Source organism: Sceloporus occidentalis, unplaced genomic scaffold (genome assembly GCF_023333645.1).
Source record: "Sceloporus occidentalis isolate IW3139 unplaced genomic scaffold, rSceOcc1.0.p SCAF_43, whole genome shotgun sequence".
In the NCBI taxonomy this organism is placed as follows: Eukaryota; Metazoa; Chordata; class Lepidosauria; order Squamata; family Phrynosomatidae; genus Sceloporus; species Sceloporus occidentalis.
The window spans coordinates 4,070,732-4,095,223 of record NW_028317023.1 but is presented as its reverse complement, the minus strand read 5'-3'; the positions used below and the strand labels follow the sequence as shown (position 1 = coordinate 4,095,223).

The window sequence follows — 24,492 nt, the reverse complement described above, 5'->3', positions numbered from 1 at the left end:
CCATATACATGCACTGTAAGTGCCCCTCTTTATTTAAGCAGCCAATAAGTGATGAGAATTAGTGAACCACGGAGGAGAAGTGGAGCAGGTGGGGGGGGGGGATAAGCGATATATTTGTTTTTTTAACTTTTTAAAGAATGCATATTAAAATACTCAAAGTATTTTAATATGCATTCTTGTTTGGTGAAGCTGTCAGTGACTGTAAACTGCCATTGATCTACATTCTTTAAGGGGACAGTATGCTACTAAATAAACGTGGAATAGGACAAGCTATAGTAGTATGTAGGGAGCCACTTATTAAGAAATATATATTTATTTATATGATTTATTTTTCAAACTTTTACTAATTCATTGGACCGCTTGACAATTGATGGAGAAGAGAACATTTACAGACTTCAAGTAGGCCTCTTAAGTTATTGAGACCCCTTCAGCCATATGCGTCTCCAGGGCATTTGATCTTATTCATCCATCTCCATTTTGGTGACTGTATTTTCAGTAAAATACTTTTTGTTCTCCGTTATCTGTATAAATTGTTAGATTTCCTCTGGCATCTTGATCTTTCTCAATGGCTTCAAACAATGACTTGAAGTTTCCAGCTCCAAATCCCTGAAAAGTGAAGGAAAATAGTTATTGTTGAATTTTTTTTGTTCTTTTTCCTTTTTTTCTCTACTGAATTGTCCATCTCAACTTGAAAAATTGAAAAATCTCAACTAGCGTAACACAGGTACACTTTACTGGCAGCATTTCATTTTTGGTTTTAGTTTTATATTTAGCAACAACTTTAAAAAACATCAAATTTCACCCCATATCATGTGTCTTTAAATAGCATGGATAATAACTTACATAATGATTGTATCTCTGTATAACTTCCAGGAAAAGAGTGGGTCTGTCCTGCAACGGCTTTGTGAAGATCTGGAGAAGGTAGCCTTTATCATCATAATCAACCAATATTTTTAGCTCCTGTCAGCAATAGATGGCATATTTATAACCAGGGGTACATGAACTTTAAAAATAGTTTATTCATCACACCATACTGCTCTATGAACGCATACCTGTAGAATGCTAATATCTTCCTTCACCTTGATCTTGGCAGTTTTAAGATTTTTTCTCAGCTGGTCATAATAAGTGTCAGGTGTGCTCAGAAACTCTGTCCCTCTGGCTTTTAAATGTTTCACCTATGGAAATAAGATATATCACAATTATTAGTTGTCTATTTTTTATATTTATATATTAAAGAAAACCCACCATTCTACCAAAGCATTTATTTTTAATTGACAGAAATAATTAAAGGGACAGTAATATCCATTTCAGATTTCATGTTTTTTTTTTACTGTATTTGTTTTATTTTTAGGATTTATTTTTTTAAATAAAATCTAAACCTGGTAAAATCTTGTCATGTGACTCTGGAGAGATGTACATGAGTAAATAAAAAATATTAGGGCTGAAACAACTAATCAATACAATCGATAATGAAAATCGTTGTCAACGATTTTCATTATCGATTAATCGAATCGATTTTTATCAATTATAAAGAGGTTTTTTCAGAGCAAATGCTCTAGAAAAACTCCTCTCCTTATATAATCCGACCTCAAACAGAGATCGGATTATAACACGAGAATCCAGATCCCCCGCAACGCTGCATCGTGCAGACCCCCCCCCCCTGGCTGACAGAGAATCATCCTCTCTGTCAGCCGGTGAGGGTCTGCATCGCACAGACAGCCTCTGTTACTGCCCTTCACTTACGCTGAGGCTTCTATGAAGCCGCAGTGAAAGTGCCTAACGGAGCCGGGTAGAAAGGCAGAGCGGTGTATGGGAGGGGGGAGGAGTCAGAGGGGTGTATGGGAGCCACCCTCCCATACACCTCTCTGGCTCCTCCCCCTCCCATACGCCACTCTGCCTCTCTACCCTGCTCCCTGGTGTCTTGTGAACCTCCGTTGCTGACAGGAGGCAGAGTGGAGTATGGGAGGGGGAGGAGCCAGAGTGGAGTATGGGAGGGGGAGGAGCCAGAGTGGTGTATGGGTGAGTTATAGTGGTGTATGGGGGGGTATTATGAATTTCAGGGCATATCAGGGGGGCATAAAACATATCTGGGGGTAAAAGGTATATCAGGGGGCTCAGTGGCATATAGGGGGTATAAGGCATATCGATATTAGGCATATCAGGGGGGCATAAAACATATCTGGGGGTAAAAGCTATATTATGGGGCTCAGTTGCATATAAGGAGTATAAGGCATATCAGGCTCACAGTGGCATATCAGGGGGCACAGTGGAATCTGGCATATAAGAGGTATAAGGCATATATGGGGGCAAAGTGGCAAGCTGGGGGTCAGATGTGCATAACCGGGGGCAGTTTGGTAAATAAAAAAAAAAATTTAAACAAGGCTTTTTTCTCATAGTTTTTATTAAATATGAAAAATAGTTACCATATGAATTAATATTTACTAATAACTTTGTATTAAAACCTAGTTTGAGAAACACCGTGTTTGGGTTCTTGTAGCTTTTATTATAATGTCAGTAAAATAAGAAGGTGAATAGAGAGAGGCCATTACAATAAAGAGATGAAAGTGTAAATTGTACGTTTTTTTTATTACATTATTTTAAATTGAAAAAAAATTGCATTTTCTTTATCCGATTAATCGAATTAAAAATTAAAATAATCGTTAGTTGCAGCCCTAAAAAATATTAAATATTATTATGTTATGTCTTTCCTTAACAATCAGAGAGAGTTTTACTGTGACTTGCAAGTAAGGAAAAATAAGCTTAGCCAAAGTAATTCATAGCTAGTTATTGTATAGCGAACACGGAGAGAGAGCTAGTGTGCCCTGTGTTCCTTCTTGCTCTCTATCGCCATATACAAACATCAATGCCCACACATTCCATTTAGTTCCTTTAAAACAATTGCAAGACTATTAGATTCATAAGAAGAGGTATGTTTCAAAACACATACATGTATTCATGCACAGACTTGCATACATAAACACACCACCCTCCTGGCCAAACAGCGGAGAGATCAAAGGAGCATGTGTTCCTCCCCCTTGCTTTCCACCGCTTTGTGCCTATCTGTCTGGGTTACTCACTGCTTTGATGATATCAGAAGTGTTTAGTGCAATGTGCTGCACTCCAGCGCCGCCATTATAGTCCACATATTCCTGAAACGGGAATCGAGGTTCAGACATCTGCCATTATCAAATCCTGCTTATTTACATCAGTCTAGTGCCTCCTGATTTATAGCATTTTATGCTGAAAGCCAAGTCCATAAATTATTTTTTTAATGACTTCAAAATGCTGTAATAGTGTAAGGTTGACTTAAATAGGGATTTTGTAATTATTTACACTGCATGTTTATCAGTATTTGTTGTTTTTATTATTGGAATAGGTACTATTAAAAATGCCACTACTTTTTATCGTACTTTGTATCATTTGTTATATCAGAAAACCTGCTTCTGGTGCAAGGTGGCCCAAACCAACCAATGGAATGTCCAACCAGTGGGATTATTGGTTGCTACAGTGAAAATACTACTTTCTGAAAACTTGTGTAATACGCCCATCATAGAGGGGAAATTTGTCACGCTTAAATAAATAATATATAATAGGGCTGGACTAATCGGGGTAGAATTTAAGAGCCAGACCAAGAAAAAAATAGCAGCCACCTGGATGTTTTAAAAGCTGGAAGGCGGGCATCTGTCAAGAAAACTGCGCAGAATGTTAGATGACTGCAGTAAAAATGTGTCCAGCCCAAGCTTAAGATATTGTCCACCCCACCTGCCCATTCTTATTGGTTAATTACAGATGTTTGATCTCAGAGATGTTTTTTGCAAGGTTTAGAGCGATATATGGCCAACATAGCAACCAAAAATGCAGTAACACCTGTTTTCCTTCAGCATAGTATTTTCCTACCTGTATCTGTGACTTTTTCTTTCCTGGAGCTGGCTCGTTTATTGGCATTTTTATTGTCTCTTCATAGTTTGTCACCACAATCGAGCGCAGTGCACTGTACTCTGTATGAACCTGCTTGTCATCTACAGACCAGAATCTGTGGAACAGTAGACACTTTTGATACCTGAAATTCATATAAACAATATAATATTATAATATAATATTCATATAAACAATAATATGGGTTATATTTTTAGGTTAAGGATTCTAGAATTATTGGTCTATCTTTAAAGTCTAAGGGCCCAGAGCAAAATAATTTTAGCACTTATGCTATGTTTTTATTCTGCCATGATTTTCCTCTCATTCATTTCGCGCACCGACACAAATTATATATATATATATATGTATCCCCCCCCTCATGAAAATCAGTGCATTCATTTGCACTTATGTTTCAATATAAATATTTCACAGCAATAATAGTAAAAAAATCTTAATTTTTCTTAGGATTTCTTCCATAGCATAGTTGTCACTATTAAACAAATACCCAAGCAACATCCCCGGAATACAGTGATATCCGTTTCTTCTCCATCCTGCGGGGTCTGTTTTACACTGTCCAATGTCTCCCACTGTTTCAGTTGTGACACCAAAAGAAATGAATTCTTGAACTTCTGTTACACTGTCTCTGACAGCTCAGGCCAGTGACACAGAGGGGACACCAGGCTGTCACCGGATCTGATAAGATTCACTGCAGGACTGCTACTACTGAGGACCTTCTATGCCGTCCTCGTGGTCACAAACGACCATTGTTTTGAGGGCGGCATAGAATATCCATCACAAATAGGTTAAGTATGTGGATTAGCATAACTTTGATATGCAGATTCTTGAGTGTTGGGTCAGTTATGTACAAGCCCATGGGAAGATATGAAGGCTTTGTTTTTAATAAGGTGTTTCTAAGCCTTATCTGACTTCTTTTTGCTATATGCAGTTGTTAGGGAAACGTACTGATTGAGTCTGATTTTATGCCATTTTAAGTGAATATGGCCACGCAATGTTTTTGTGATGCTTCCATTGAAACAAAATAGAAACAGCTTAACCAGTTCTATATCTACAAAGAAAGCAGGATTACATAAAACTATTATAAATTATTCATTAGCACATGGCCACTATGGTTGTTATCTCTTTTCACTGTGAGTAACTATTGTGTTTGTATATCATTTGGAAACTTTTAACGTGGTCATGTTATTTAAAAAAAACACCCACCAGTCTACTATAGGCACCATCTCATCGTCTGGTTGGTTGCCAACAATGTGATCTATGAAACGTAGACATCCTGATGGTCTGTGGAAGAGAACGGTTGTCAAACATCATTACACTGAGTTTTGTAGATTAGCGAACTGCAAACTGTAATATTTGGGATGATGACAGATTTGCTTTAACTGATGGAAGACATACAGATAGCATTATCAGGAACATAGAACACATTATGGAAGAGCATAGCAGTTCAAACGAAATCTAATCTGGCACCATCACAAGTAAATTAGTAACCACGGAGCAATGAAATCCAGCTGTGTTGGTTAAGTCTGTTGGACGCTGCCTGTAAACTAAACCTTAATGTAATGGATGAAAATACTTGTTCATCACCTGATGAATAATGACCTCCAGTTTGTTGTTTTTTTTTGTAAAAAAAGATCAAGCTATATATTTTGTTTTTTTTGTGCATTTGTGGACATCCCTGACAGCCTTATCCTTGAAATTATGACATTAAAGCATATTTTATGATTCCCCACATTTTCAGAAGTAAATATTGTTTGCCAGATTTGTAATGAAACACTATGAGCGCACCGCAAATGCCTACTATAGAAGTTTACATTTTGTATGTGCCTATGATTTACCATCACATAGATTTTATTTATATTACCTAATGGGGAGGATTACCTAGTAGGCTTTGCATAACACCACATAATAATTCAGTTTAGGTAACCTCGATGCATGACCACAGAAGCTAAGCACTACAAGGAACAAATAAAATAGTATGGTCAAGGATGATTCTAAGCTATAAGTAAGAACAGCTTACTACATACATTTAATAAATAAAAAGTCTGCAATGTGATAGCACACTTGTGAGTTTAAAAAGTTGAAACAGATAAAAAGTAGCACCTCCTGTGAAAATGGACTTCTTTAACAAAATTAATTGACAATTTTGAATGTGTTCTTTTGTTGGTTGTAAGTTGAAACATGGCTGTGCCTGTAATGTATATGCATTACAAGCATTAAGGAAGGTATTGTGTACGGATCCTTGCACTTACAGTGTAGGTAACAGTGGATCTCTAAACAGCGGCTCTTTAAAACCAGGTAGAAAGATACCCCGATATGGCCCCAGGTACTCAACCAAAGTATGTGTAGTATCTCCGTACTGAAAAGACAAAAGTGAAATAGTAGCACGTCTCAAAACAGCTACTAGTTGTATCATTACTCCTGGAAAGAATTTGCTTCAGGCAAGAAGCCCAGGAAGTGAAATGAAGTGTCCCCCTCCCAGTCACTGTCAGAAGGGAAAACTCGCTCATCAGAAAGAAGCTAGAGATCAAAGCCAGAAAGTTTAATAACTGGACAAAACACTGCCTTAGGGGAGAAGGGGAACAAACAGCAGCTTTCAGTAATCTCCAGTGTCAGAAAAGAAACCGATAACTCAATTAACCCTATGCCATTGAAAGAGAGGCTTTAAACTTACAGTTTGAAGAACTGCATATTTTACTCTGCCTCCTTCATCTTCTTCAATCCAAGGCTCTTTTACAATCACAGCACCGTGTTCTTTGGCTTTCTTAAAAATCAAAATACGTTTTTTTTCAGAAACTTTTTGCACATTTTTATCTGCTAAATATAATAGAAATCTTACAATATAAAAAAGAAACTAGTAAAATATTAGAAAAAGAATAGAAGAGTTTGACATGTGGAAGTCATACCATCATAATAAACAAAATAAAAATAAAATAAAAGTGCTTTTCAGTGCCAACCACATATATGGCCCCTTTAAGTTTTTGAGGTGTCTGATCTGCAGAATCGCCCGTATGCATTTGCCCCATCTATTTTCAATGCATGACATGTGTTTAGTCAAACATCTCCCTGTACATGATATAATCCCTGTCAGTCAGCTCCTCTGGCACTTATTGGTTGCTTGAAGCAACAAATGTCGACCACATAGGAGAGCCCATAAGGGTAACTAAAAACCACAGGGCCCTTGTTCAAAAATTGCCCTTGGCCACCAAACAACATGTGCCACCTCTTCCCCCAAACAGCCTGTGAGTACCTTTGCCCCAAACAGCTTATTGGTACCATCCTAACCCCAAACAGCCTGTTTGTGCCATCTTTTCCCCCAGCTTGTCAGTGCTCTCAAAAAGCATGTCTGTGCCATCATGTTCTGGCATTCAGGCCTCATTAGACCCATGGAACATGAAGGGGCACTAAAGCTACATGGTAACAGGAGATGTGTTCAGCCGAACACGTGGCACTTAGCGAGTACGTATCTGTATAATATAGCAGCTGCACAAGGCTGTATATGCCTTAATATTTTGTTTATAAATAATGGAGCCCTGTAAATTCCTCCTGCCCTGGACTCTGTATATCCTGAGGGCAACTCTGGGTGAATGAAGTGTCAACGTGCCTTATAGCTTATATTAACTGTGATCTGTTTTTTAACTTTATTCTATGAATGTATCCATTAGCCTCTTGTTGCTGCCCGGTTTAGTGATTCATAAACATACCTGGAAACTCCAGATTTTGCACAGAGGCTTTGAAAACCAGAGCCAATTACCAGGACTCTGTGTCAATGTTTAATCTCCAGTGGGTGGAAAGGGATTTGGCCTAGCCACCCAATCACTGCCTTTTGAGTTTATTGGGATAGCCCCACCTCCTCATAACACCGACTTGTGACTTATAAGGAGGAAAGGGAGATGTCTTGTTGGGCACAACCCTGGGGAGTTCTCCATATGTAGCATGCTCTTGGTCTCTGAACACTCTCTGGGGTCTATTCACTAAATGCAGAGTTTGGAAGAGAGTTTGCAGCAAAGTTGTGCATTCAGCTCATACATTAGGAAGGTCCAAACCCAGTGAGCATCCGCTGCTAGAAAATCATGGCTGGCCCTGTATAATGTATAGTTAAAGCAGATTTCTTCAAAGTCTCCTCCTCTTAATTATACATTATGCAAGACGAGCTCAGCCCTTCTTGCTGGAGATACCTATGAGTATTCATAATTAGCAGTGAATTGAGGTAGTTGAAACCATAACTTCATGCAAAGTCTATAGACCACTCTCCCTTTAGTAAATAAACCCCATTGTCAAGTTGCTCAGGATGCCGATCCATCTCTGTGTATGGTCTATTGGCTCAGTTTCATTATACAGCAATTTAAACATAAATATTATGATACAAAACAAAGATGAATGAATAACTGGGAGATAACTGTATACAAAAACACAAATGGTTGAAAAGGATGTTAAAAGACAGTATGTGGATTAATCGCAGAGCTCTTCAGTTGCAGGTATATGCATGTAATCTGCAGGTTTATTGTGCTACATATTCCCATTTCTATTATCATTTAATACTTCCTGAATTCGGCGAGAGCGGGAGTGCCTCTGCTGCATTAATTAGTACCTCTAAAGGGCTGCCTATTTCTCCTCATCTGTTCAGCCTCACCGCCTCCTCTTCATTCTGTTTGCTTATTTGATTTGGCCTCTGATGTCGCTGTGCACAGCTCTTTGCTTGCTCTTTAGCAAACAGTGTTTTTTTTCTTACATTAAACAAACCTGTTTTTCAAAGTGCCGACATGTTTGTTCTTACATTAAAGTCTAACCACAGTTCGTGTGTCTCACATTACAACTGTGTTTCTTTCTCCCCAGGTTATATATTTTGATTTGACAAGTCTAAAACTCCCAGTTATAAATTAATATGGACCCGTCATATGCACGCTAATGTGCATGACAGTGTGACCTTTAATTTATTATTTTTTTTATAATCTTCTCCATGCATTTGCACGGTTCCAATGCCACCAGCTTCACAGAACATATCTCACATATCTCATATTCTAACCAGTACGCATCTGTGCTGTACTCACCACCAGCCAGATCGACTGCTGGCTTGTGCAAGAGTTACTGGGGGGGGGGGGGGGTTAATGAGACTCCCCACAACTATGTACAGAAAGTGATCCCACTGATTAAAATGGGAACGCTTTCTTTCCAGTGACTGGTGCTATAAGCATAGAGGAGGGCAATATGCCTACAAAGTACTTCAAAGGTTCTGTTCCACAGATGTTTCCCAACATTCCTAGATTTTTATATTATTATTTACTAGTAGGGAATGCATCCTAAACAAGCTTATTCCATTTATAAATTAAAATACCATCCTGTCGGCCTTCATTGCTAAACCTGTCCATCTCTGACATCACAGAAGGGGCATTACATTTAAGATCTTCTAATAATTCTCGTGTCACCTATCACACAGAACACCTTACTCATTCACACTCACTGACCATCACTGTGTAAATGTGGATTTGTACAGCTTTGCTGTTTTTACATCCATGAAATGGCAGGTGGGAGTTGATGCTGTGATGTACCGTATTTGCTCGATTAGAGGACGACCCTGATTATAAGATGACCTCCCAAAATTTGAATATTAATTTAGGCATAAAGGAAAAAGCCTAAATATAAGACTACCCTATAGGAAAAAAGTTTTACTAGAAAATATTAATTCACATGTAAACTATTTTTCATATTTAATAAAAACTATGATTAAGAAAAATTTATTTTGTTTTTATTTCCTATTTGCCAACCTGCCCCCCAGATATGCCTTATACCCCCTATATTCCACTCTGCCCCTCAATATGCCTTATACCCCTATATGCCACTCTGCCTCCATGATATGCCCCCCTGCTATGCCTTATACCCCCTATTTACCACTGCAACCAGATATGCCTTATTCTATATGCCCCCCCCCCGTGCTTTAGACTCCCTGGTGTCTAGTGGAGGTTGTCTACGTGCATCACGCAGACGTTCACTCCTCCTCTCTAGCAGCCTGTGAATGTCTCTGCGATGCGCAGACAACGCAGGACCTCTACAGGGGCTTCTATGACTGAGCACCAGAAGGTCATGTCACACCTGTGCCCTGGCGGAAGTATCGGCCAGCAGCAGCGGCGGTTGTCTGTGCGCATCGCGCAGACATTCACCGGCTGCCAGAGGGGAGGATCCAGGTCTCCTGCAGCGCTGCGGGATCCTCCTCTCTGGCAGCCGGTGAACGACTGCATGATGCGCGTAGACAACCTCCGCTGCTACTGGCCGGTACTTCCGCCGGGGGTTCTATGGTGGAGCACCGGAAGCATTTAAAGAGAAAAACACAGTGAAAGCTTTATTTTACTTGTGGTAGGGATGTACACTAACAAGGGAAGGCCTTTTCGGGTGAGGTAGGGAAACATTATGTTGTATGCCCGCTATGTATAATTTGATAGTGTTGGGGGAAAGTTTGAGATTTAGTGCGGCAAAAGGTGGCAAAAGGTAGAACTGAATGTAGGGAGAATGGGTTATTTTTTTTTAATTCCCCCCCTCCTTGCACACAAAACGACTAGAAAACAGCCTTTACATTTATCTCTATGTGATGCAGTACTTATTTAGGGATAATTTAAGAGGCCGATCTATGTGGAACAGCTCCTTTAATAGGTATTGTTCATTGGTGGGGTTGTATTTGACACTAGACTATCCTATTAAATTAAGACAATATTAAGTTTTATTTAGGTTACAGCCAAAATATAAAATAAAGTTTATAACAAGTAGGCACACAAACAGCTTGTTAAGAGCAATCATTCTAACTTTTAGAATCATAAAAGGGAACGTCTTGTTTTGGATTTTGGAAGGCAACAGATCCACTTTAGGAATTCTATTATTGCAAGTACCTGAAATAAGTTATCACAATCTTCCACCTGGAAAGTGATGTCCTTTACTCCATCTCCATGCTTGATCATGTGCTGCCCCATCTCTGTGCAAGAAAGCATCATCGCAATGTTGCTGATGTTAACCATTATACTCCTGTTTTCTGTTACAAACATTTTAGTATGTTTTATATAGTACTCTGGTGACTGCATACCATTGCTTCTTTCCTGGTAAATTGCTTCTTTCCCTGTACAAAATTGTTGTTTGTACAGGGGCAAACATAAGAAAAAAACTGGTGAAAAGCTTAATAAATAAGGCAGTCATTATTATGGACTGGAAGTGTGCAGAATCTATAATCAGGGGAAGGCAGTGTATGACTAACGGCAATAAGTACTTTATAATATTTTATAATGTCACTGCACGTGCTTCAAACACGCAAAACATTTTGTTACCTTGTCTGTGAATAGATTTTCCAGTACATAAGACATTTTATAAGCATATCCTCCCCTGCCCAGCATACAGCCCCCTAAAACAATGTCCTGCCCGGTGGCGTAGTGTAGGCACGTTCATCAGTATATTACAATTCATTTAATGCAAAGCAGATGGTGAACATCTGTTGAATAAATTCACATGCCATGGTCATGGTATATTAAAGTAAATACATAAAGCAGGCAGCGAAAGGATTCAACTTCCCTGCTTGTAAATTATTCGACATACACAATACCGCTAGACTACAATAAACCAAAGAAATACTAGAACGATGCCCTTATTTTCTAGCTTTATTTCATTCCTACCTATTGAATATTATAAAATCTGATTTTACATTTCGGTATAACTAACTGGCGATAGGATCAAAGTAATCTAATAATCACGGGCTAATGTGAATGCCAAGATGCTAATTTAAATCTTGTATTGTAGTTTTTTTTCTTTTTTTTACCTTGATTGCCAGGGTTCAACGGGGATTGAAAAACAAAAACAATCTGAAAAAGATTAAAAATCACAGATGTATAAAGTGATCCTAAAATAATGTTATTATAGCAAACAATTGAAGCCAGACATGACCTACTTCTCAAAAGCATCTAATTAAATATTGATTTCTTTTTTTATACGTGATGATAAAAGTATAATAGTATGTCAATTAATATAATATATCCCCAAAAAATCAAGGTGGGTACATTCCTTGTTTAAAGAACATCCTAATGCTAGATAGACTTCATGCACTATTGCATATTGGCCAGACCAGTGGAGGCATAAATAATAAACCTGTATTGCATGTAAATGCTCCTCCATTAGGGTGATATTTTGCTGCCACCTGTCTGTGCAGTCGGGATATCCTGACATTTGCTAAAGCGTGAAGTTGATTCCTTTTGTAGAAGTCAAATTTTTACCTATCATATTTGGAGTTTTGATGCAACTTTTTCATGATACTAGGACTATTCTGTGCCTGTCACCTCACTGGTGGCCAGGCAGATGGCTAATGCTCGCATCACATGGGACATGCTGGAAGCAGAATGAACTAGTAATCGAAACGTACTTCTTCACCGAACACCAGTGTGTTCGTTTTATGGATATTTTCTTGGACCATTTGTTTATTTTGAGGGCTAGGTTTGTACGATGCAATTTGATACATTGTGACATAAGAACAACATTTACTAAATAGCTTCTTATGGCAAATATATCTATATTCACTCCTGTCATGTTACAGTGGTACTTATTTTTACTATGTGGTATGGATATTAACATCTAGAATTTAGAAGGTGCATTTGTTTTGCAGTACTGTTTTGTTATCCATAACTCTGTTTTAGGTTTTATACTACAGTTTAGCAATACAGTAAACTTGCAAATCTGGTAGGTAGTATATGACCCCCCCCCCCCCTATTTTGGCTCTGTATTGCTTATGGAATCATTATGGTGATGCAGAATGCCTTTTGTAGAAATACGTTGCTTTGAGGAAATCTGCTCTGCCATTTTCTAGCAAAGCAAGTGGAATAAATTAGAATGAAACAGCATTACAAGGCAGTTGGTTCAGCTGTATTTGCAGTTCTGGCTGGCTATTAACAGCAGCACCTGTGCATTTAGCATTTCCTCTAGGCTGCTGTGACATTACTATTATTATTTATTGTTTTATATAGCGCCATCAAATTAAGTAGGCTGTACAATGGGTGGACAGGACATAGCAAAATGTAGAGTAGGGCTGCAACTAACGATTATTTTAATAATCGATTAGTTGGCCGATTATTTTTTCGATTAATCGGATAAAAAAAAACAATATGCAAATTTTTTGTTTATTTAAAATAATTTAATGAACTGGATGTTAAAAAACAACTTAAAATTTACATTAACATTCTTATTTTGTTATGATGTAATAAAAAAACAATATTTTCAAAGTACAAAAACCCAAACACAATATTTATGAAACAAAATAACCCCAAACATTCTGAAAAGAGGTGGACTATTACTGTTCAAGAAACTTTGCACCCAGCACTTTGCACCCGGCACTTTGCACCCAGCCCTGGCACTTTGCACCCAGCACTTTGCACCCGGCACTTTGCACCCGGCACTTTGCCCCAGCCCTGGCACTTTGCACCCAGAACTTTGCACCCAGCACTTTGCACCCAGCCCTGGCACTTTGCACCCAGCCCTGGCACTTTGCACCCAGCACTTTGCACCCGGCACTTTGCACCCAGCCCTGGCACTTTGCACCCAGCACTTTGCACCCAGCCCTGGCACTTTGCACCCAGCCCTGGCACTTTGCACCCAGCCCTGGCACTTTGCACTGTGCCCCTGCACCCAGTCTCCAACTCTGCCCTGCACCCAGCCCTGCCCCCACATTCTGCCCTGCCCCCACACTCACACCCTGCACCCACTCTGCTCTGCACCCACACTCACACTCTGCCCTGCACCCAGTCTCCAACTCTGCCCTGCACCCCCACCCCCACTCTGCCCTGCACCCAGTCTCCTGCCCTGCCCCCACACTCACGCCCTGCCCCCACACTCACACCCTGCCCTGCATCCCCACCCCCACCCTGCCCTGCACTCAGTCTCCTACCCTGGCCTGGCCTGCCCCCCCCCCCACACTCTGCCCTGCATCCCCTGAAACCCCACCCCCACCCCCGCGAACCGCTCTGTGCGAACGGAGCCACTCGCACAGAGCGAACCGCTCTGTGCGAACGGAGCCACTCGCACAGAGCGAACCGCTCTGTGCGAACGGAGCCACTCGCACAGAGCGAACCGCTCTGTGCGAACGGAGCCACTCGCACAGAGCGAACCGCTCTGTGCGAACGGAGCCACTCGCACAGAGCGAACCGCTCTGTGCGAACGGAGCCACTCGCACAGAGCGAACCGCTCTGTGCGAACGGAGCCACTCGCACAGAGCGAACCGCAACTAAAAGAAGGCGCGTGTAGCGGAAGCGGGGAACGCTCGCGGAGGTAAGTAAAAGGAGCCGAGTGCTCCAACAACTAATCGATCACTCGATTAATCGATAACGGAAATCGTCGACAACGATTTCCGTTATCGATTATTATCGATTTTATCGATTCGTTGTTTCAGCCCTAATGTAGAGATATATTTGCCATCTTTTCGTCCTTACCTTGTCCTGCTTAATGGCATGTGATACTACTTCTCGGCTGCCGGTCTCCAGACCTCTGTAGGCATAAGGTTCAAATCCAAATTTGTCACAGTAGAACATTGCAGCCTATAAGAGACGAACAGCTGTTATATTCCTTATTTACTGCCATTCACAAATCTGCTTCGTGTTTGATGCAGTTATAAAATAAATTGCAAGTTCATTGGTAGGACCCAATAATCTGTTATTGGTTATTTCAAATTCTGCCAGTTTGGAGCACTGGAACGTTAGGCACAGATTTAATCATTTTTACTGTGATAATCACACACTTTTATAAAATGTATAGTCGTTATAATTATACAGATTGCTTTTCTCTGATATGGGTAGGTTGGTCTTCCATGTTCGCTCACATTATTATAGAATCCAGATCAGAATTCTGTTTGTCAGCAGCAACATTTTCCCATCAAAATTAGCATTTTCAGATAGACCATCCTATGCTTGTTAAATTAAAACTCACAAAAACAGTCTATTTCAAGATGGTAAAACATAAATATTTTAAGTGGACCTTTCCCCCCCAATGGAATGCACAACATTTTGTTTCCTTGCGGACTTGGTGGTCTGTTTGTTATTCTCTCGTGTTTAGCTAACAAGTCAAATTATGTAAATAAAACGAAGCACAACTTTTATAGAACTTGGCAATTTAGCTTCGGTTAATTTCAATGGGTCCTCGAGTGAGATGAGCAGGAACCTGGCCACAGACCTAGCAGATGATGGATTCCATCAGGTTTAGTTGCCAATATAATGAGCGTTGTTATGCTCAATGTTACTAATATGTGAGATTCTAGTTGGTGGAGTTTAATCCATCAAACAGAAAAGGCCTCTTTATTCCTCCAAATGAGTGTGTAATACATCACAAATTAAATCACTTTAATTGTATTAGTTATACAAATGCAGGAGAAACATGCGAAAGTCATGCAGCGCAGGACACATGTGATAATCATGCGGTGAGATAACTCTTAGAAAACGATCTTATAAGAGAGTGTTTTTACAATCAAATTGATTATGTTATAAGGTCACTTACCTGCTTGGCATTTCCAACCCAAAACGTAAGATGATGAAAGCTTAGGAAGCGGCCTCTTTCATGCTAGGAAGTAAACGACAGGAAAACATTAGCTATTCATCACATTTTTACTGCCTCATGCAGTAAGAATGTACTTTTTCCTCCTGTGTCAAGCTGTCATGTCATATTTGGTGGTTCCAGTCTGATGTGTGCTAATTTGCTGGGGTAATCTGCTTACGTTTGATGTTATGAATGGGAGGATGTATTCTCATCTGACTTATTAGCTGGCATGATGTTACTTAAGAAATTAGAAAGGTTATTCTGTCAGCCATTCCAAACCACTGCAGATGGACAAATGGGTTCTATGCACTAGTAATCAAAGCTTTGTCTCCAACCAACAGAGAAGTCAAGTCAGCATCCCCTCTATATCTCTGTATTTGCATTTATTACTGACTCACAACAAAAAGTACAAAGGCAGATTGTGTAGAAAGACATGGCTTTGTAAGAAATAACATCCACATATTCATTAACTTTACAGTTTAAAGAATGATAAGTTTGTAAAAATATTCAAAAGTTGCTTCTTTTTTTCTTTAGCGTATTTGTGTGCGTGGGGGGGTTACCTTTTCTCCTTTGTCTGTGTAAGAAGTCTGAAACAGAAGCAAATCGGTAGTAATTCTAATTGATCATTTCAGCATTACAAAAATGTACATGAAAAGGGAATGTAGGTTTAGCACAAACAAGAATTTTATGGATTTGTTTATTAGCCACAGAGGGTTTTTTTTAAAGAGTTGTAAGCAATATAGCGGTAGAGATCAATACAAAATGACACAAACAGTTAGAAGGAAGCTGTAAAATACATGGCTAGCTGATTCCCAGGGTTTGTCCAGCCATGACATTAGTATAAGGGCAGGGAAAACAAGCCAAATCGCTCAGCACACACTGACAGATAACACGTATGCAGAAGGGCCTCAGGTGATATTGCTATGATTGAAAGCCTTTGGCTTTCATGCCACTTGGGAGGGTACATTTGTTTTAATGAAGCAATACAAATGCTTGTCTTGCCAGACCTCTGTTGTTTGACATTCTCTTGGCGATATCACCATCGCAGGGTCTTTACTTCTCCCTTGACTTTTTATGCTTTTTTATGCTTTTTTTTATACGCTTTAATGATTATAAGCTACAGGTCATAAGTGCCTGATAGTAATGTTATTTGCCACCTTCTGCTCTGTTTTTAAAGTCATACATCACTTCGTCATTTTAAACATGCCCTTGGCTACTCTTTTCAAACATTAACCTTCCCTAGTGACCTTGCCAAATAGGTAACATTTTCAGATGTGGGATTACTTGCCATGCATTTTAACCAAACCTGGTGTGGAAGGGAGGTACTCATTGTGATGTATACATCAATAAGTGTAAAAAAAGATTTCCAAAACACTCACTTGAATTGGAAGTGTAAATATAAAATTCACAAAAACGTACATTATGCATTCCCTAGCTTTGGTGTTTATTCCCATTCAATACTGTAAATTGCAGTATCGGTGATTCATATTTCCTTAAATAACCTTAAACCTGTATGTACATTTACAGGACAGTTTTGGTTTTTGATACGTCCAGGATAGAGGATATAAATATTCACAAAAACCCCTAAATGTTATGGCTGGTCATGTATGTTTGGGATAGTCATGAAGCTTATCTGAATCTATCCTGAATCAGACAAGACCAAGGACGTATTAAGGTCTGAGTCTTTACAGCAGGAACAAACGGGCAGACTAGATAGGTGAAATGTTTCCAATGTGCCATCGAGTTCTATGAATAATCTATTCAAAAATATAGAATATGCATCATTTAAGCGTCCAACAATTGTTCTCAAACATGTCACGAACATGTATGATGCATATTTCTAATCACATTTCATGAATGAAAGGGATTAATTGGTAAGTACATGCACTGTCCAAGATAACTGTGAGGTTAAGAAGATGCCAGTCTCCACTACGACCACCGTCCACCCAGGCCTTGTTCAGTGTGGCTTTCAAGATGGGATTGTTTTCTGCTGGTGCTTGAAAAATATTCTCTTCTCCGTTCTGTATAATGTATTTGCTTGGAATACACTTAAATGACGGTTGAGTTCAACAATAGATACATTAATGAACTTTTCTTTATCACGTTAATGCTTACAAAGGAATACTTACCATTTTTCTGGGAGATCAGCCGTTGATAGCAATTTGTCTTGCACTGGTTAAATGTCAGATGCCCCAAAGGACAGTTAAATGGTCACTGTTAACATATAAACCATTGCTTCTTACATGTGATTGGCTACCTAAAAAAACACCCTCTAATCCTCCCTTCAAACACTCCCACCAATAGAGAGTGTTTGAAGGGAGGATTAGAGGGTGTTTTTTAGGTAGGTCCCTCACCTTTTCCCGATATCCTTTAACGGCAGACTTTGATCCATTGTGAAACATAACTACATAACAAATCCACAGCTATATTGAATTTTGGCTAAAGTTTCACAGACTAGCACTGCTAATGTTGGCTGTTAAAAGAACTTTTCAAAAAGTTACCATTGTGACTTAAACGCTGCAAAGTACGGTGAGGAAAAAATGTGGCAACCATCTTTCCAATATACAGAGTACAGCAGAAAAGTACCGTACCTTTAGGCACAGAGATTTAAAAATGTACAAAGATTATACAACTAGATATGTTAAGATATGTTAATGATTCTTTGTACTGATAGGACTGCCCACACATAAAAGCTTTACATGTAGCCTTCATGTTTCAATCTCATTATATGCCAAGAAGCCAATGCAAGAAAGCAAAACGAACGAATGCCAATATATTCTATCCTACACTAATGTTATTTAACAAGATCAAAGTTCTCGAAAGTTCCTTCCATCTGCAGTGGCAAGAAAATGTGTATTAAGTAAACATGTGCAAGTAGGGGATCCCACCAGACAATGGACAAGGATTCCATCCATAAGGTAAGAAACACCTTACATTATAAACTTACCTGCAGTTCTCCACAAATAATGTTTAAAGCAGATCTGTCAGATATTTTCCCACATCCTATATGTGTGTGGTCAATACACTAATTCAACTCATGTACTGGTCTTTAGAGATTAAAACAAGCAATATCGGTGTTTTGTGTGTTTACCATGGAAACATCTATTTCAGATTTCTGTCCTAAGGATCTGCATGATATAGTCCCCCCAGTTAAGTTGTTGGTTGGTTGGTTCATGCAGACATTTTAAGTGGGGTTGGGGAGTATGATGGTCATTTGAGGACAGCAAATAGATTATGTAATGGTATTTGTGGCACATGCAGGCACAGATGCCTCCATGAGGTAAACCTTTATCTCTAATAAAAAATAAAAAAAAGTACAATGTATGTATATTTTAACAAATAAATACACAATTCTGTAAAAAACAATTTGGTCCTAACCGATAACTCCTATGTTTTGCTTATTTGTTGCATTTAAGTGCATTTAACTCATTTTAATATAAGACAAAGACAACGCAGGTAAATACAAAATGCAGCTTTTAAATTATCATTTCATTTATTAAAAATAAAGAGTTAATCAAAACCTATATCACCTGTTACCTACTGGTTACAACAGGGTAGGCCTCCATCTGGCTCAACCTGGCAGGTCCTTCTGCGGTTCCATGCGGCCAACCCTTCTGCTGCACCGATGAGGGAGACCTCCAGGGAGTGTCACATGATGTCTGGTGGATCCTTTTCCTGCTTCCTTCAGCTAGAGTGGCCGGCTGCAGCCTCGCTCACCACACACAACATGGCCTGTCTTAGTGTGTTCTATTGCTACTTTGTTCCTATGTTTGACCCGGCTAGACTCTGACTGTCCTGAATTTCGCCTACCTGACATCGATCTATCACTCAGTTATTCTGAACTCTGGCTCCCCGGTGTCGGCTTGTTGTATGGCTTCCCTGAGTATCGTCTCCATGCTCAAACCCAAAAGGCTCAAACGGAAGGGGAACCAGTTGAGGGTGAATAACTTCTGAGACCAATGGGCTTTCACCTGTGGCGGGCACCAGCTTCTCTTCTACTGTGAGGTGCATGACATGAAAAACTAATTGGCCCCAAAACGTAATAACTGGTTGTTCTACCCTAGGCAGCAACAACTGCAATTAAATATGTGATAACTGGCAATGAGTCTTTTACATCGCTGTGGAGGAATTTTGGACCACATTGGAGGGTTTTCGAGCATGAACTGCCTTTTTAAGGTCATGCCACAGCATTTCGATTGGAGTCAGGACTGTGACTAGACCACTTCAAAATCTTAATTTTTGTTTCTTTTGAGCCATTCATAAGTGGACTTACTTAAGTGCTTCAGATCATTGTCCTGCTGCATTAAACAACTGAGCTTTAGGTCATAAACCGATAGCCGTACATTCTCCTTCAGGACTTAACTGTTCCACCAATCAGGGGCTTAACTAGAAACCACAAGGCCCTGGTGCAAAAATTGCCCAGGGGCCCCAACTTCACTAAGCAACACTTCCCACATTGCAACATTTGCCCCAAGCAGCTTACCCGTGCCATGCTAACCCCCAAATTCTCTACTGTACCATTGTTGTCCCCTAAGAGTTGGTCTTTGTTGCCCTCAAACAGCTTATTAGTGCCTTCTCTGCACCTTGCAATATACGCCTCTGCCTCTGGCACATATATGTAAACACAATTACAGAAATGTACACATGCTAATGCACATATACATGCTTACTCATGCTCACTAACACACATGTACACACTCAATATAACTTAATGCTCACACACAAACACAATTATACACTCATGGTAACACACACACTCCATCTCACACCACTTATACATTCACACACAAACACACATGCACATCTATGCTAACACACAAACATCTACACATTCATGCTCGTACATACAAACCCTTTCACATACAGATTCATGTTAACACATACTTATACATACACGTTAATGCTGACATACAGTTATACATAGACATTCATGCTCACATACAAATTAATGCTCACATACATGCAAACATACATACCCATCTATCTGCATTATTCTGGCCTCTCGTGCACTTCCAGAAAAGTCATAGGCCTTCAGGAACACCAAAAATCTGCAGGGGTGCAGTGTAATCAATCTCTGGTTGCCATATTGAACACTCTGTGATCAGTAAAATACAAAACATATATAGAAATAAAAACATATTAAAAATGAAGTTAAAAAATAAATCAATATGTAGTTATGTTTAAAAATGGTAACAACTCCAGTAAAATCACCAAGACATTATAAGGGGAACCATGGTAGGGGTTAATATTTTACTTTAAACATTTAGAGGCCTCTGACTCAGCCTCAGATTTTGATGTTGGCCAGCTCACATCTGGTGATGTATCTGTGGCTGCTGGGTCCTCTGCCACAAGTAGTTGTGGCAGTGCTGCTGAGGAGAGAGTAATGCCTAATCGTTATAGGCAAGCTTTCACTGCAATTCCTGGAATCTATATTGATGTAACAGAATTTACTCTCTTGCTGCTATCTCTAATTCTTTTTCAGCAAAGCAGCCATGAACGCTCATTGATCTGACAGAATTTCTTATATTCTGGGCACTAACAATGCTAATGAGCATCAGCTGGAGCACCAGCCCCATCTGTTGGTTAGGTAATGGTATGAAGTGTTGCTTAATTTCATGCATTTTAGCAAAAACAGGCTGAGCAACCCTATGGAGCACCTCCGGTTTGACAGGATGTATAAAATCAACCCAAATAAGACGTGTGTAGGGTGACCAGATGTCAATTTAAAATTGAAAATGTGAACCTCTCAAATGGGGCCTTTAAGCCCCCAAACAACCCGACAGACTTATGGGGTAGTATCACTGTGCTCAGATGTTGCTGAACATATATTGGGGTGTTGTTCGGCAATGAAATTTATCAGAAGCTGTGAATTCATACCTGAATGTGGGTGAAAAAAAACACAGACAAAGGCTGGTGCATGGAAAAAACGTTACCACCATTTGAACCATATATGGTTTAACTGGATTAAATTCAATTGGTTGGCTTAAAGATTTCCTAAATAGGACATGGGTCCAGGGTGAGCAGATTAGAAGAAAAATGGTTTTAAAATAGCAATATGCTACTTGTACTTATTAGAATCCATTTAGCAGATTTTTCCACAAAAGTGTGGTTTTAAAAATAAAATAAAAAAAAATCTGCCATATTTTATTTTGATAAAGAAAGCCCTTCTTGTCTTGAAAATAAACAATATATAATTTGTGTGCCAGGGTACACAAATTGAAAAACAATCCAACCCTTAAGGGGTTAAAGGGACACTCAAGCCATCAAGCCATTATATTAATTTTAACGCATTTGATACCTGTGTGGTCCCTTTAAATATTCATGCTGTTCCCCTTGTAACTACCTGGCAGAATTCACCAGAATGGGGGGGAGCATATGCATTTCTCCCTTCCCCTGCCCCTAGTATACTCCTTGTAGGGAAAAAAGGGTAAATACCCAATGCCGAGCTCCAATAGCACAAATGAAATCACATAGGTCAAATAAAATACAGATAATCACAAACGGGAATAAAATTGATACAATAAACTTTCTTGATACAGTGTGTGTTTTATCATTCAGTCTTTGATGTGTCTTTTATCCTTAGAACACTTTGTGCATTCGTTTTCCTGTAAACTTTATTTTTTAACAAAAATTGCCTGTTTCGTGCGTTCCTACAAATGGATGAAAACAATGGAGATCCCCGAAAAACAATTGCAAAAGTGTTGACAATTTGTTGGGATTCGCATTCGTCATCACATGTAGCCGCCATCACAAGCTGTTATTAGCCGTTTTGGCGCTCCTTGATGGGGTGAAGTGGGAGGGACTGTGTGTAGGAGGGTACATATCAATGACTGATAGGTAGAAGTAAAACAGGAGGTGGTCTCATTGATTTTTCTGGCTGTGATTGAGGAGTCCAAAAACCTGTGGGAGTTTTTCCTTACTTTTTTCACTCTGATGAATCAGCATTTACAAGTTGAATGAACAAGCATTAAATATATGTGTGCTGACGCCATTTGAACTTGTCAGTAGCAGTTACAGACTGATGGGAGTTGGATTGTGAGGCAGTTTAGTTGATTAAGACAGTTTCACATTTATGGTATTTGCCAAACCTGTAATTTGTGGACAGGTCAATTTTTTTTATTATCCTTCTATCATATAATTTATTAGTCTTCATTGCTAAATAAATGTTGGTGTCAAAACCAAGCATTATAATATATATTATTGGGGAAATACAGTCCTGCGCTACTGGGCAGCATGTGCTTATCGTCTGCCAGTGTCTGCCTGCCCAGGCCCAGCACTCTACCACTATTATTACTGCTGCTGCACCTCTTTAACCGTCCCCTAAAAGGAAAAACCTTTTTTTTTTTAAATTCTTTAATATTGGGGAAATCCAGTCCTTCTCCATAGGGCTGCATGTGCCATGTCTGCTTGCCTGCCTGCCTGCCTGCCTACCCGAGCCCAGCGCCCTACTACTACTACTGCTGCTTCTCTCACAGTCCTTACTTTGGGGGAACTTTTTTAAAATTTCTATAATGAAAGGTGTCAGGGACCTCCCTACTCCTTTGGGAACACCCCCGAATGTCATTTCCGAATCAATCAAGGCCCCCAATTTCCATCCGAGCCGAACGGCCGGGAAAACGAACACGCCAAAAATTAAACGCCAAAGTGATTTTTACACATAATTTATATCCAAAAACAAATTTATCTCTGAAAAATAAGTAGATAGGCATGGTGATTGGTTAAACTTGTTTTATAACCATTCCAATTCTCTACTTAACGTTGGATCTTCCTCATTCAGTGCACATTTAAATAGCTCTGAAGCCTTGTTTCCTTTTTTTATGATCATGTCGACTAGACACCTAGCTTTGTCCGATGTCACCAAATTCTGTAGGGTTACCAGTTCTTTCTCTGCATCATTGATCACCTGCTCACTCAGCAGTCTGTCCAGGAGGCAGTTTATCACTGCTACATTCAGGCAACCAATGAGCTGTTTTCTCATTCGCTTCAGATCATCTAGGATAACAGAAATTAAATTATTTAGAGGACTTTTCTATCCAGGGCAGGGCTGGCACTTTCTGGCCCGAGGGGCAAGTAACGCTAAGTGGCCCCATCAGCCCCTTGCCCGCGGTCTCTAACATATGCACTGGCATACCTAAACACACTCCCACCTACACACATCAACACACAAATACTTACACATACACTAACACACACATGCTAAAACACTCCCTCTCACATACTGTCACACTCGCCTCGGTTCTCATCGCCGGCTCGCACGACGCCGGCAAACCCATCTCCGATTAGTGATGTCCGGATCATGAACGAATCGTTCATTTGATCCGGTTCTTTTTAGTGATCCGGATGAGTCGGTTCACTAGACTGAACGATTCGTTTGTAGCGGTTCAGTCTGTGAATCATCATGCAGCTGTAACCTGATCCTAGAGCTGTGAGTCATCTGCAGAGCACTCTGGGGTCAGGTTACAGCTCATTAATTCTCACAGGAACGATGACTCATAGAGTCAGAGATTCGTTCAAAGAGTCGAATGATCCGAAGAGTCGAATGAACCGAAGAGTCGAATGAACCGAAGAGTCGAATGAACCGAAGAGTCGAATGAACCGAAGAGTCGAATGATTCGAATCTTACAGGGATCCGGATCTTACAAGGATCCGAATCTTACAGAGATTCGAATCATTCAGAGAAAATCACTGATACCATACTTTTATAAATAAATACATTAATAATGTTCACACTGCCCCCAGGATTTAGATTCCCCTGAGTTTGCCCCCCTTTACCTATAACTGCACCTACAGTTAACTTTATTAAATTAATTAAATTAACCCTCAATCATCAGCATAAAATTAACCCTTATACCCCATCAACCATAACTGCCCCTGAAATTAACCGTAAAGATCCCATTAACCATAACGGCCCCTGAAATTAACCCTAAAGACCCCATTAACCACAACGGCCCCTGAAATTAACCCTAAATACTCCATTAACCATAACTGCCCCTAAATTAATTGCATGTACTCCAGATAAAT

The 24,492-nt window shown here is 39.7% G+C and overlaps 1 protein-coding gene across 1 annotated transcript; it reads right to left on the bottom strand.

Moving 5' to 3' along the window:
• Window positions 1-492: 492 nt before the first annotated feature.
• On the bottom strand, window positions 493-23,769 carry LOC149289725 (4-hydroxyphenylpyruvate dioxygenase). Its single transcript, XM_089490245.1, has 15 exons — window positions 23,691-23,769; window positions 23,348-23,463; window positions 16,032-16,058; window positions 15,433-15,495; window positions 14,376-14,480; window positions 11,723-11,765; window positions 10,809-10,891; window positions 6,605-6,694; window positions 6,183-6,289; window positions 5,137-5,214; window positions 3,898-4,060; window positions 3,078-3,149; window positions 1,053-1,175; window positions 844-960; window positions 493-606 (listed from the first exon to the last, which is right to left on the bottom strand). The coding sequence occupies exons 1-15, from the start codon at window positions 23,767-23,769 to the stop codon at window positions 493-495; spliced, it is 1,380 nt and encodes a 459-aa protein (XP_089346371.1).
• Between the last annotated feature and the right edge of the window lie 723 nt (window positions 23,770-24,492).